Source organism: Osmerus mordax, chromosome 3 (assembly GCF_038355195.1).
Source record: "Osmerus mordax isolate fOsmMor3 chromosome 3, fOsmMor3.pri, whole genome shotgun sequence".
NCBI classification, from domain to species: Eukaryota; Metazoa; Chordata; class Actinopteri; order Osmeriformes; family Osmeridae; genus Osmerus; species Osmerus mordax.
This window is the reverse complement of record NC_090052.1, coordinates 20,245,944-20,260,913: the sequence shown is the minus strand read 5'-3', so window position 1 is coordinate 20,260,913 and position 14,970 is coordinate 20,245,944. Positions and strand designations below refer to the sequence as shown.

The following is a 14,970-nucleotide window of genomic DNA, read 5'->3' as shown; positions in this document are numbered from 1 at the left end:
GGAACGTGATGTATCAAAATGTGCATATTTATCCCTGTTTATCTTACAATTGTAATACTAAAAGATGAAAAAGTAGGTCACTACAAAGAATGATCAGATTTCTATACGTTTTCATAAATTAAATATTAGTAAAGCCTGTGTTATAAAAGGTCCTAGGATGCTTCTCTAAAACTCCCATTGATGCCTCCCGTAGTGAATGCGTAGAAAATGAGAACTCGTAACAATCAAAACAGAAGGAACAAGTAGAAGAGGAGTAGAATAGACTAGATGCAGACAACCTGGAGAAACAATATAATCAGGAACACAATAAAATGATTCATCAGCATTTTAGTGTGTTTTTCATTTGGTCTGACACAAGCTCTTTATTAGTGCCAAAGAGCACTTTGCTGAGCAGAGCTGAGGTAATGAAAGGAAACTTGTCAGATGAATTGACTATTGATCCAACCAATTATTATTCATCGTGGTGTCATCCAAATCTACTCCCAAGTATCAGGATGTTAGTCTGAAGCACCAGTTCAGTGATGTCACCAGAAACAAAAGAAAAAATCCTAGCATACGCAACACAATAAGACACTATCATTACATGCAGGCCAAAAATATATATATAACTTATTCACACTGATGTTTAATAAACCCCTTTGGGGTTTTAAGTGTCAAGTGTTGGAAGTGATCATGTTTTTATTATCTTTTAGTTCAAACTAAGAGTAATAACAGAATCATTTACAGAAAGCTTTTTACCATTACATACAGTACAGACAAAACTCATTACAGAAGTGATTAGATGTGTGAAATAGTATGAGGCAAGGAGTTTGATCTCAAAACTGTTCACAATTGATTTGTTTAAATAACACAAAAAGACAAGTTCACATTTAAGATAATATCTAAAATAATGAAGTCTTCTTAAAGTAATTGTTCATACTTTATGTGTTGTATTTCATGTAATCAGATATCAGGCACTTGGAAAAAATAAAATAAAGTTATTAATGTAAAATGGCAAGTGCTATTCACTACTGAAACAAATGTGGGTGGCTTCAGCACCACTGCATATTTGTGAATGATATCTAAATTCAATACTCTCTCTACCTGCTGCATGTGAGACAGAATAAAAAGGTCAGTTAATGATGAAGTCTGTTTTCACACAAGAAGAGAAAAGAAAACCTTTCATTTCATAGGAATGACCTTTATAAGCGACTGAAATTGGCCAATTTAGTTTGTCACTTCGGTCCTTATCTCCTTATTTAATGCATCAGATAGCTCACAACCTCAGGGTTTCTTTGTGATACACTGTTCTAAAGAGCAATTCAGGAACAATGGTAACTAAATCATTTAGAGACCCAAACATGAATAGCACATTTACAGATACAGACAAGTGGACTACACAGATACAAATAAATGGACTACAAAAACATCAACCATGAAATGCCACAGAACATTATAGCTAAGTAAAAATAACCGTCTTTGAAAAGCTGTGTGATTGGAAAATCAAAATCCTCCTGATTGGACATTCTTGTACAAACAAAAACTCAGGATATTTAAAAGAAATTAAAACTATATGAAAACAAAAATATATATTTTTCAAAAATAAGTTCTTAACAAAAATCTCACAGGTAGAATTATATTCTACCACTCTAAAGTATATGGGAGCCACCGGTGGATGCCTAAAAACACAGTAATAGTGAAATAACCTATGATTTTATCATTAGCATAGTATGTAGCCATGCAAGGTTGCACAGACAGAGTCAAAACTCTTGCCTAAAATCACATACGTGTACGATACAAAAGTCAGTTGGAACAGAAAAGAAAAGTTGAAACTGAAAAAGCAGAAAGGTTTCCGTCACGCTAACAAACGTTCTCTTTACATAGGAGAGGCCACGTCCGAGCTCAACTCCATATCCAGAGTTAAAGACTCTGAAAAGAAAAGTTAAGAGTTGCCATTAAGATACTAGTTTCGAACACAACATGTGTAAGAAAACATGTGAGAGCGTGTCTGACGTATGTATGTATGTATGTATGTATGTATGTATGTATGTATGTATGTGTGTGTGTGTGTGTGTGTGTGTCAGGCTCTATCACTCACCCATCTGTCCAGGGTTGGGTTCAACCTCGTTATGCATGAGGGAGTCCAGGGTGCGTGGGGACATGGGAAACAGGTCGCTGGTGTTTCCTGAGTTGGTGCTGTAACAGAGCACAGCGTGGGGAGACAGTAAGAAAGAGACACCTTTCCTCACACACACAATGGAACACATGCTTTCAAGGAGAAGTCTATATGTCTACACACACACACACAGACCCATGCTTACCAAGACTGAAAGTAATGGTGAGCATGTCAACAACAGTTATGACCATGGCATGTGGTACAGTGGAGATGCTGGACATGGACTTGTGTTGATTTGGCAGTGCTATATTATTATATAATAATTATATTATTATATATATAGTGCTAGAGTATATAACATTCATTGTGATGTGTTGCTTGTGTGTGAGTATGTCAAAGTACAGTGGGATATGGAGGGTAGTGGATGCGAATGGCTGAAGAGAGAAACAGGTGTGAAAGAGAAGGAAGAGTAGTGACGAGTGAACAGATGAAGCTACACTTCTCGAAGGCAGAACTGGGTGCACATATGACTAACAGGTTAGTGTTAATATAATTGAGTGCAAAACACAATCCCACACAATTCATTTGACTGAAGAAGGTGAAATGAAACTATCAACCAGGGATAAGAGATCTCTACTCCAAACGGACATCCAATCACACATACGCCAATTAAGCAAAGGATGCGTCACTGTCAAGATTGTATGAATCTCCTCAAATGCTCCCAGGATGGCAGCACAAAGACAGATATGACACTGTAGTTAACAAGCTGTCATCATGGATCACTACAAGTGTTGCTAATAGACAACAGGAGTGACAGCGGAGACAACTAGGTGATCTACAGTCGATTTGGTATTTGTCTTCTTGAACTATTGTATGTCACTTGTGTGTTACTTACACTACTTGTGTACAGCCTGTTTAACCTGCAAATTTACATTTAGTCATTTAGCAGACGCTCTTATCCAGAGCAACTTACAGTAAGTACAGGGACATTCCCCCCGAGGCAAGTAGGGTGAAGTGCCTTGCCCAAGGACACAACGTCATTTTGGCACGGCCAGGAATCGAACCAGCGACCTTCTGATTACTAGCCCGATTCTCTAACTGCTCAGCCACCTGACTCCCTTGATTCATCCCCAAGAGGATGAATCAAGTACCTATCCATTGGTCAATGTATCAATCTATCTAGATGTGATTGGAAGAGAGAGCCTCCCAGACCCAGAAACCCGAGACGACTGGATGAACCCGAGGTTAGAACCGAGGAGACGGAGGTGAGTGGGGAACAACACAGGAAGGGGAGGGGTTTTAGGTGAGCAGTGAAGGGGAGGGGGGGGCTATCTCCCCTGAACAAGGACAAACAAAGGAACACGACGCCCTAGAGATCATGCCACCTCCCTCTGCGCCTACCCAGGGAATCCGCTTGCAAGCAGATCGCTGTCCGGAAAGTCCAAGAACACGGAGGGACACCTACGGAGACAGGTCATGTTCTCACTGAGCATAAAAAAAAATTAAAAAAATAAGAAATTAAAACTATATGAAAACAAACAAACAAACAAAAAATCTCCAAAAATAAGATCTCAACAAAAATCTCACAGGTAGAATTATATTCTACTACTCTAAAGTATATGGGGGCTACCGGTGGATGCCTAAAAACACAGTAATGGTGAAAGCACTTCCATGGACCAGCCTGCACAGAGCCCCGTGGAGCCGCAGGGCCCGGCTCAGCTGAGCAGGTCACTTTCCAAAGGCCCAACACCATCACCACCATCACCATCACCACCCCTCCATCTTCCTTCTCCCTCTGTTCTCACTGAGGAACTGAAAATCTACTCCTGCTAAACAATCCTCGAGGCTGTATATACCATCTGGCTACTCCTGCTTGTCCGCTCTCCTGGGGCTAACAGTCCTCCAGAGCACAGAACGCTCTGGGCCCCACCCATCTCCAAGCCCCCCCCCCCCCCCCCCCCCCCCCCCCCCCCCAACCACTACAAAACAACACAAAGAAGTTGTGGAGGACATTCAGAGATTTGGGCTGAATGGAGAATTTACACAGAAATACAATACTGCTTTGTCTAAATATCTTCTTGAGGACATATCTAAAAGATCTCCAGATGAAATTACAGTGACCTGACTGAAAGCCACTGAGTAACATTAGAAGGCATGATAGCCAAGCAGGCATTTACTCCCAACAGATACTTACGGGGTCACGCAGATGAACTTTGTCTTCAAGTATGGCTGGGTGACTGTTTGGAGAGAGAGAGAAAAGTGTTTGGAAAGAAGTTCACTCCTATGGTAAGACATTTTCATATTCAAACATATCATTGTGTCCTTCACCATCTAAGTACCATTCCCATCATTGCCAGCATAAAAGGGAAGACTCACCGGAGTCTCCGGTTTCAGACTCGGGTGTGGCCTCAGAGCGGCAGTACTTCCCGAACGCCTCCTCCTTGGGGATCTCGGGGAACAGGTACACCAGCGGAGACACCAGGATGTTGGTGGCATCCATGATCTTGTAGCCCATGATGATCTCGGCGAAGGACATGCTGTTGAGCTGTTGCTTGGTATACGGCTCCACCGATTGGATTTGGGTCTTCCCTACACACACACACACACACACACACACGCACGTCAGGAAAGCCCCAACAGCCTTACCGAACGAGCCGACAGAGGAGGGGGTGTCCTCACCGCTGATGTCCTTCTCCACCCAGGTGAAGGTGATGCCTCCCTCTTTGCTGCTCTCACTGAAGCGCAGCAGGAAGGTTCCAGGAGGTTTGGGGCTCAAGATGGCCCTCTCCCTCTCCTTACTGATGAAGCCCAAGATGTACCTGGTGGAGAGAAATAAACAGACAAAGGGTCCGAAAGAGAGAGGGGGGGTTATTTGTCTGTTATGCATGCTGTTCCAGGTTAAGGGATACTGACCTCAGGGAAGTTTGCCGTTATTGGGTCTCTCCCTCTCCCCCTCCCCATTACTGCATCACCCTCTGTGTCATGAACTTTTTAAACTTGGATCCTAACCAGCGTTTCCAGTAAGCCATAGTGCAAATAAGATAGAAGGGGGAACACAGCCAGAAACTCTCACCCTTCATTCCACAAAGCCAGGATGAACTTCTTCACCAGGTCTATTATGTTGTCCAGCCACACCCAGAAGGAGAAGCCTTTCCCAGCCATGTTTTCCTGAGGGAGAAAAACAAAAACAATTTACAGAATAAGCCAGGTTCATGTCAGTTCGTCTGACTCGTTTCCAGTTGATTCGGTTCCATAAAGCCAGTTCAATTGAGTTCAAGTTACTATGGCAATAGCCTGTGATGTTACTTAGCCAGACGTTCCTGTAACGCTGACCAGACGAAGAAGAAATGATTTACCACAGACTTTCTGGCGTTATGCTATATTTTACTTTACTTTTACTTTATTAACCACTATCAATCAAAAATGTACATTTATAGAAAATCTACATACATAAAAAAAACTTTTACTAGCCTACAAATTAATCATATGGTAGTTTGTGGTAAAATGTCTTGATCTAAATTACCCCAATATAATGATCATAGCTACAGAAACTAATCGATTCATAGTATTTATTTAAAACAATGTCAAAAAAGTCAACATTGATGTGTTTAGTGAGTGAATGTTTTTCTCATCAACGAAATAAAGGTCTAATAAAGGATCTCAACCTACGTATCGTTCATGTCAATCACGGCTTGTCAATTTATTTGAATGAGGTGGTGGATGATGGAGCTGTCACAGTATGTGCTTCAAAGAGAACTCATTTTCAGGAAGAAGTCACGTGAACATTGATTTTTGTGGATCGAAATGATCCACATTCCACCTTTTAGGCAGCTTAAGAATAGTGTGCACCCACAATAATATTGACGACTTGAACCTGGCACGAATGAGGTCGGATTGAGAACCTAGAATGGGTCTATGTGGAACTGCTTCAGCCCCGATTGATTGGTTAGGTCAATTTGGGACTTAAGTTTCGGGACTTTAATCCCAGCTTTATTTGAGCGGGCAAGCCACAGGAGTACACAATGGAGAACAGAGAACTTGTTAGGGTGAAGACCTACTTTACAGAACTTGGCCCAAGTGATCTGGCATCCGGAGTAGTTCACACAAGGCCCTGAATCAGAGACAATGCACACAACAACCACAGACAAGTTAACGTGACGACACACACAGTCAGTACCGGTTTGGAGGCTGATATTTGTCACAGCTAGACAGGGTGGACAGGGGGGGTTCTCTGGCCTCACCCAGCAGTTTCTCAGCCAGGGTGGTGAGCTGCTCGATGGTCAGGCCTCTCTTGGTGGTGGAGGAGAACTGCCAGCTCAGCACCTCGGCCACCTGGTCCCACGTACCCACCGGGGGCTTGGTGAAGAAGTTCACATTCTACGGGACAGGAGACAAACGTTCATGCTAATCTCACATCTGGCATTGAGGTGACTGAAGGAGGAAGGGTGGTTGTCCCTCCACCAGAGGGAGCTGTGCTACCTTTGGGTGGTTGGTGAGCATGTTGTACCACAGGATGGAGGCCCAGGCATTGGGCATCTGGCAGATGTTGGAGATGACCACCACCGGTAGGGAATGGGTCTACGACACGAGAGACAGGCACATCAGGATTAGTCAGGTGCACAATAATTCCCCCCCCCCCCCCCCCCCCCCCCACACACACACACACACACACGAAACTAACATTCAAATGTTTTCACAGATGTGAAGCAGAAAAAAAACGACAGTGACATGTTACAACTACCAACTGTTTACTCTCTTCTTGAGCGAGAACAAGCCAGTGTCCCTGCCAAGCCTCATGTGAACGCCCCTTAACCCGTTTGTCTTCTCCAGTGTGATAAAGACCATGACTAATCGGTTTTCACCGTGCTGTGTTTGTGCTGCCAGCACAGTGTTCAAATCAACACACACTAGTACTGTCCTCAAGGACTTGACCACCTCTGTTCTTCCTGTGCCACAGCAGGTGGGTGGGACTGCTCAGGGAAGGGGGGGCTGGATGTGTGGCACATAGCATGATTATCAAGAAGTCATCTCTGGGCATGCTCCACGGGCTGGGAGGTGGAGGGGGGAGCGTATGGGACGGCTGGGTGAGAGGACCGGGAACAGCAGGGAGTGGAGCTCCCCGTTAATCTCTTGTTAAGATGCTGAAGAACGAGCCGCTTCACTGGAAGCCGTGGGCGGCATGGCGAGTGTCGAATCACTGTCATCCATCGGCTCGCTGTGCGCGCGGCAAAGTCACGGCTCATCAACGCTGTGCAGTTCTCCGAACTGATTGCGTTTTCCGCATGCAGAAGTGGGGAAGTACGACGCGCGCTACGCTCGACGGCTCTTCAGTAGACGCCCGGTGACGCAGAGTAGCCGGCTGTCGCCAATCAAGGCTCTCACCTCCAGGTCGATCTTCAGGCCCTGATGGTAGACCTCCGTCTCGAAGGTGATGAGGTGGAGCTCCTCGGTGACGATCAGGGAGGCCTGTGGAGGACAACACAGCTCAGACGGCCACGCAGACAGGACCCTCGCCGCTAGTTAGGAGACACCTAACACCGCACACGTTTCCCCCCCCTTTCAGTGATTCAGCTTGCATGGTGAGCTGTGTGAAGGTGGTTGTGTGGTGCGAAGGGGCTCCTCACGTCACTGTTGGTCCGGCCTCCGTTACCACACCTCTGCTCCCTCAGGGTCTGGAGGACACAGGGGGTGGGGGGGTATTGATCATGAACAGTTCCAGAAGGACAGGGTGCATGTAAATGTACGGGATGTGGAACTAGGGCCCAGACTCTGTCCCTCACCAGGTGTTTGAACTCTGCCGACAGGCTGCCGTTGTTGGACTCTTCCATGTTCATGACCTTGGTGTTGGTGCCCAGGATGTTGAACTTTCTCGACCTACGGTGACCACACGGTGGAGAAAATCAATCAAAGCATTTTTGTGCCTTTACAATAAAAGTCTGATTAGAGGCTTACAAATCTGAAACAGAGTTTCTGATGCAGCTGACAATCACTTACCCTCGAATAGCAGCCACGTCACCAGACTCCCTGTAATCAAAGACAGACATTTAATGAGCTTCTACAGAACAACATTGTGTATGTATATAGCAGGGGCGTAGCCAGAAAAATATTTTTGGGTAGGCCTAGAAAAATATGGATAGGCATCTTTTCAGATGGATATATATCGTATATTTTAGCTTTCTGGATGATCAAGACAGAGGTACAGCTAGCTGTTTGGAAAACATACTTGTCAATACACACTTTTATCTTCAACTGGTAATTCAACTCAGGGAACTTCACAAGTAATCTGAAAGAGAGAGAGATAACAGTTTTAATACAGGTGCATAGCAACACGATAGTTCATGTGATAAGATAGAAATGAAAACGACATATGAAGCAGCTCATTTCTCACCTGACTTTGTTGGTGAACTGCACGCCTGTCTTGATGACCAGTGGTCGGTCTGGGTGCATGGGCATACAAGGCTGTCTCTCCACCACAAAAGCACTGCAAAAGCCAGATCACATCCATGAAAGGTTTATAACAACATCACACTATTTCATTCTTTTTTTTTTTATGATTAAATCCATCTCTGGAAATGTATCTATTTAAGCCCTGATATTGCAGAGTAGTCCAGGCCCACACCTCTTCATGAGGTTCCTAAACAGGTCAACAATCTTCTCCTCCAGAACGGGCCTGTGCTGGATGATGGGGTCCCCCTTGTAGGAGACCTTCTGCTGCAACTCCTCCAGCTTCTTGATCTGCTGGCGGATCTGGAGCTGGGACTCTGCCAGGGATGTGATCCTGAGCGCAGAGAGAAACAGGAAATCATCTTTACAGTGCAATGTGTCACCTATATAGTGGGGTCAGGTGGCTGAGCAGTAAGGGAATCGGGCTAGTAATCAGAAGGTTACTGGTTCGATTCCCGGCCGTGCAAATGACGTTGTGTCCTTGGGCAAGGCACTTCACCCTACTTGCCTCGGGGGGAATGTCCCTGTACTTACTGTAAGTCGCTCTGGATAAGAGCGTCTGCTAAATGACTAAATGTAATGTAAATGTCTATATCGCCAACGTGTTCTCCTTATGTGCATCTTGGTACACCACCACAGGAGCTAAAGGGGGGTGGGGGATGCTGTGAGGAAGAGGGGGGACTAGGGGAGGTTACCATGTCTCCAGGCGGTCCAGGCAGATGTTAGGTGGTCCTCCGATGCAGGCGATCTGCTGCCTCCTCTTCCAGTCGGCCAGCTCCTCGTCCGTCAGGTTCTTCTGCACAAAGTCCATGGCCGACAGCAGCCCTCCCATCTCTGTCACGATTTGCTGAAAACGTGAGGCAGACGGAAGCGTGTCAGTCAAGCCTGCGCTGAGCCTGCCCTACGGAGGCTCTCTGAGGAGGACCAGGGGGCATACCCTCCGGAGCTGGTCCAGGGCGCTGAGCATCTGCTCCAGCTGAGCCATCTTCTGCCTGGTGGCTGCGGCCTGGCTGTTCCCATTCAGGTCCTGGGACAACTCTGAACACAACGACAACAGGAAGTAGTAAAGAGGTATGCCCCTAACTTTAACCGAGGAGTTTGAATGAAATGATGATAATAACGTAATACTGAATTCATCTAGCTTTCATCCAAAGCAATGTAGAGTTGGGAAACCCGTGACCTATTGATCTGCAGTCAAAAGGCTGTAACCCTGAGCTTTAGACTTGTTATCCTCTGCATGAGAGATCCTGACAGGGAGTTGAAGGGAGTACATGGAGAGGCACACTGAAAACACACATCACTTGAATGGGAGACAGTAGAGGAGGAAACGTGGTCAGGTGGGCCTTACCCCCTTGACTCTTCAGGGTCTTGTAATTGAAGTCAAAATCGTCCTGCAGGTTCTCCAGCATCTTCATCTTCTGCTCCATATCCTGAGGACAAGAGTCAGATGCCAAGAGTCAGATGTGTTGTGTGACGATCCTCTCCAAGAGACCCTCCACCATCCCTCCACCTCCCCCCCTTCCAGACAAGACGAGGGGGCCCCACAGGTGTCTCACCTGCACCCTCTTCCTGATGTCCTGCAGGTTGTGCTCCAGGATCTGCTGCTTCTCAGTCACCACCGTCCCAGACGGGTGGGCTGCCGTGCCGTCCTGCACAGAGAACACAGGCTCGTCAACAACACAACCCCAAAAAAAACGTATTGGACACAAGAGGTGGGGGAAAAAATCGATTCACATTTGAATCGCGATTCAGTCTTCTAGCGATTCACAAATATCAAAAAACGCTATATTGTTTTTAAGAAAAAATATTTTTGGGATAATAAAAAACAAAAATCGCAAAACATCGTGAATCGATTTTTTAGCGATTCAAATCGAACTGTGAGGTACCAAAAGATTCCCACCCCGAGGCTCCGGTACCTGAGCGGCCGTGGTAGCGGTCTGGAGCAGTCTCTGTTCCTCCCACAGGCAGCGGGCCACGATGCGCGCGATCTCCATGGGCTTCTCCAGGTACTTGCTCTGCAGGTGCTGCTTGATGCGTCGCAGGTTGTGCTGGTAGAGAACGTTGTTCTCCTGCAGGAAGCGGCTGTACTGCTGGTCGATCTCGCCCAGGAGGTTGTGGAACACCAGGGTGGCGTGAGACTCCTTGTTTGCGGCGTAAGCCCTGCGGAGGGAATGCTGCCAAATGACTACTCGCACTTCAATTTGGTTACGGGAACACTTGGCTATTCATCGATGCTGTATCCAGATGCAATATAAACAAAGTACAAAGATAAGGTGATATTCTGATATCAATTTTTTTTTTTTTATCGAACTGAAATTATATGAGGAACAAGGATAAGATGAAAGTCCCTTATGCTGACATCCAGTCGTGAACTATTTTTGTCTTGGCTCATTTAAATTAGCCAGCAATAAAGCAAGACCCAGATGATACACATGGTGATATCTTATCTACAGTCCAAACACACTGAGGTTTATCTAACTAACAGCTAAGCCATAATTCAATTGTTCCTGTACATTTGGTCTGATTTTCAAACCAAAAATCCACTGGTGCCAAACCCAGACAAAGTGTCATTATTCTGTAATCCCCCAAAAAAGAGCCCGAGACCAGGAGATCCAGGGCAAGCTGTAAAGCTGTCCCTACTTTACAAAGAAAACCCATCTCCATCTGAACATCTCTCCTACGGTACCCACCAGTCCTGGCTCTCGATCCAGGGGGCGAGGAACTGCCTGAGCTCCATGGGGAAGCTGTCGCTGTAGAGGTGGTACAGCTGCTCCAGGTACCTGGTCTCCAGCTGCTGTAACTGGTTCCACTGGGCCATCCTGAGGGCTGCTCCTCAAACCTACAGAGCAGACACACAAGGGGCGGCTGTGGCTCAGGGGGTAGAGAGGGTTGTCTGTTAATCGCAAGGTTGGCGGTTCGATCCCCGACTCCTCCTAGGTCATGTGCCGAAGTATCCTTGAGCAAGACCCCAAGTTGCTCCCGATGGGCAAGCCGGCGCCTTGCATGGTAGCTCGCTGCAGTCGGTATGCGTGATTGAGAGTATGAATGGTTGAATGAGAGGCAAACATTGTAAAGCGCTTTGAGTGCCGCTAAGGTAGAACAGCGCTATATAAATGCAGTCCATTTACCATTTACAAGGGGCCCACGTGAAGAGAGGTCGTGGAAATAAGACACCGATGGGGCCGTCCTGAAAAAGGTCAATAGCTCTTGAAAGCCACCAGGATACACATGGCTGCTCCATGTCTTGGTCTCTATGCTACTGTGCTGTATTCCTCTGGCCACTGTGCCTTGTTGATAATGGCAGGGCAGGTTTTGTACATTAAAGAAAAACAGAAACGCGGTCTGCTCAAGCAGGAAACCACAGAAACCAGAAAGAAAGTCTGCCAACACATCACTTTTTCTAACAAGCACAGAACAGCATGCAATGTAACAGGAGACACGGTCCTCATCTTCATTCTTTTCAAGTTAACTAGGCCAAGCTATTGTCCACTTACTTGCTAACCTGTTATAAGCCCAGGAAATGATGAAGAAAAAAGCAACCTCAAGCACCTTATTCATTTATCTTTGGGTTTGAAACAACTGTTAGCATCTGGTATCCCTCTCATCTTTCTAATGGACAGAACAAACTGTTCTCTAACCAGCTGTAGCTAGGCTGCAGTTCCCACAATAACCAGCACAATCAACCCTTCTATCAACCTTCTAAATAACCATATGGGTGAAACCTAAACAATATACTAAATCGGTTGATGTTGAGGAGCTTGCAAACTTATTAAAAATGGAGGCAAAATGTTATCAATGAGACTAAGAAAATGTACAGCTCAATATTCCTGTTTCCTGCTCAATATTATTGATCGAGAAGTGAGGGGAAATAGAAAGGAGAGGGCTGTTCATTTTCCTTTAAGGTTAAAAGTCACCTATGTGACTGTTATAAAAGGAAACATAAAAAATGTTTACATTAAATTAGCCTAACAATTTCTGTTTTCCTCGTCAGATTTCATGACTAACAGGACAGGCAAAGCTATAATGCTGTTCCTACTTTCCAAAGGCACTCGTCTTTACTTAAATTGACCTGACACCAAGATTAAAAGAACAGAAACAGTCATGTTTGAGTCTGAAACAGTCTGAAAACTCCCACATCCGTACTGCTGTTCAACAGTGGGTAGGGAGTAGACAGGGGCAGCCCCTCAGAAGTCTATGTGTCACTATCTAAAAATGACCCTATTACTGTTCATGTGCACCATAGACAGAGAAATGATGTGAAGTTCTATGAAACAAAACAAAAAAACACACAGCACTGCTGACTTTCAGTCATGGTACAAAACTTATGTTTCGACCGCTGGACGTTTTCAATGCGGCTGCCTTCTACTTCTTGTGTTACCATCGGAGATGATAAGACAATGTCCCATCATTTTCTACCGCAAATCCCCGACAATGTTGGCGTACTGTCGGTTTGGGTTTGGAGGAAAACCCTCGCGAGATAGGACAGGGGGAGGGTTTATATGCTGACATCCAGCTGGTTGGTGTGTCTTTCATGGGATAAATGCACAGAAACAGCCTTTGTCTCAGCCGAGATGCTTAACTTCTTGGTAGTCCTCTAGAAGAATGGGGAGGAATGAGCAGCGAGGCGACAGCCACAGAGACACAGAACACTACTGAACAGACTACTGAACAGACTACTGAACAGACTACTGAACAGACTACTGAACAGACTACTGAACAGACTACTGAACAGACTACTGAACTCACTACTGAACTCACTACTGAACTCACTACTGAACTCACTACTGAACTCACTACTGAACTCACTACTGAACTCACTACTGAACTCACTACTTGGCTCCTCTGTGCGTTTTGCTTCCGTAGCAGAAAAACACGTCCGATGGGGTTGTCACATTGCCCGGGATACTGGCTTTCAATCACCATTGCACAAGTTATGTTCTGGTCAGCCGTTTAAAAAATTCCATGAATGGGTTGAACCAATACAATACAATGACTGACAGTATGGGGAAGTTAGTGAATACAGTTTACATTGCCAGTAATTTCTCTACTATGTATTTCCTTTAACAGGAGTGATGTAACACAGCCACCAATCTATGGCCACTCCCTCCATGTACCACTGTAAGTAAACACAAGCATCAACTACAATATACAGGTGACAGTTGTCCATCTGATGACTGTCTATCTATAATGATTGACCCCTTGGATAAATAGTTACACGTGATGCAGTGAGGCTATACATCTAATTCCGTGGAACTAGACAGCATGTTCTTAGAGAGAGAAAGAGGGGCTGTCTTCGCGTGTGTGACATTGGGACCCTGTTTATTGAATACGGGCGTTCATGTGCAATGCATTATAATATGCCCAACCGATGCACACTTGAATGACAGGTTCCAGGTATAGATGATCTCTCAAGTTTAATCAGCTGATGATGACGCTTTCCTTGAAGCAAATTAATTGATCTTGGTTTCAAACGTATGTGGACAGAACGGCAGACGATAAACGATCTGACAGAGCAAGTTAGCACACAAAAAATATTACATAGCTGTAAGCTAAAAAGGTGTGCTTTACTAAACAGACGCTCAATAAAACTTTTGCCTAGCTAATGTAGCTAGTTATGTAACAGAACGACGTAGCAATAGAGGTCTGGAGGGATTCCCCGCACCACGCTGATACTTAATTATATGTGCACAGTCAATACAAAAACTGTGTAGCGTCCCAATGTAATCACATCCATGATTTGACAACTGTATTGCATCATCAACCTTACCAATAAATGTAGTCTACGCGACATGAGCTTCCTTCACACTTACTTGAATTATCCTTTGAAAAGTCAGCCCAGTTTCAGCTGATAACGAAATTATACACTTCCGGTGCCTCTTGGAAACGTGAATCTTCTGGCTTTGAAATTTAAACGTTACTCGGCCAGTAAGAACGAAAACGGTAGCTGTTTTCAATTTCTTTAAACACGTAAAATACTTCTGTAGCCTACTCAGACCTTTCCCACCCTCGACAGCCCAGAAATGCCACTAAACAATTGATTGACATGAAAAGGCTGCAATAGAAGACTCCAAAATACTTTCATCCAACCAGTGTAAAATATATTGTTTAGAGGCGGGATTAAAGACTAAAGGGAGGTTGCGCTCAATCGTGTTTACTGCCCTCGCAATGCAGGCTGTTCCTGTGAAGCCAAACTCCCTCCGCTAGCGCGCATGTTGGCGACTACAAGTATAACCTTACAGCAGGAGGAAGTGTATTCTTCGCAACAGCCGGTCTGGAAGTCATCTGAATTACTGGCAGTGTGTACGTCATCACAGGTTTAATACGACTAAACGTGAGCAGCATTGATGTATTCACATCAGTACAGCAGCGTTGTACTGACAAGTTCCTGATATTTTTGCGACTAATGTGTCTGGTGCATAATAAACAACATT

At 45.1% G+C, this 14,970-nt stretch overlaps 1 protein-coding gene across 2 annotated transcripts; it reads right to left on the bottom strand.

The window, feature by feature from the left end:
* Positions 1-970: 970 nt before the first annotated feature.
* On the bottom strand, positions 971-14,540 carry stat3 (signal transducer and activator of transcription 3 (acute-phase response factor)). 2 transcript variants are annotated; one of them, XM_067232552.1, is made up of 24 exons: positions 14,350-14,540; positions 11,230-11,378; positions 10,456-10,699; positions 10,096-10,188; positions 9,888-9,969; positions 9,477-9,577; positions 9,235-9,386; positions 8,715-8,873; positions 8,484-8,576; positions 8,319-8,378; positions 8,090-8,119; positions 7,876-7,969; positions 7,720-7,767; positions 7,478-7,561; positions 6,575-6,673; positions 6,337-6,472; positions 6,154-6,206; positions 5,169-5,263; positions 4,775-4,914; positions 4,472-4,684; positions 4,290-4,332; positions 3,497-3,556; positions 2,078-2,175; positions 971-1,908 (listed from the first exon to the last, which is right to left on the bottom strand). In XM_067232552.1, exons 2-24 carry the CDS (start codon positions 11,355-11,357, stop codon positions 1,856-1,858), a joined length of 2,358 nt encoding a protein of 785 aa, XP_067088653.1. In that variant the 5' UTR covers positions 11,358-11,378; positions 14,350-14,540; the 3' UTR covers positions 971-1,855. The 2 variants fall into 2 exon arrangements, with proteins under 2 accessions (XP_067088653.1, XP_067088654.1); XM_067232553.1 differs by lacking the exon at positions 3,497-3,556.
* Positions 14,541-14,970: the final 430 nt, after the last annotated feature.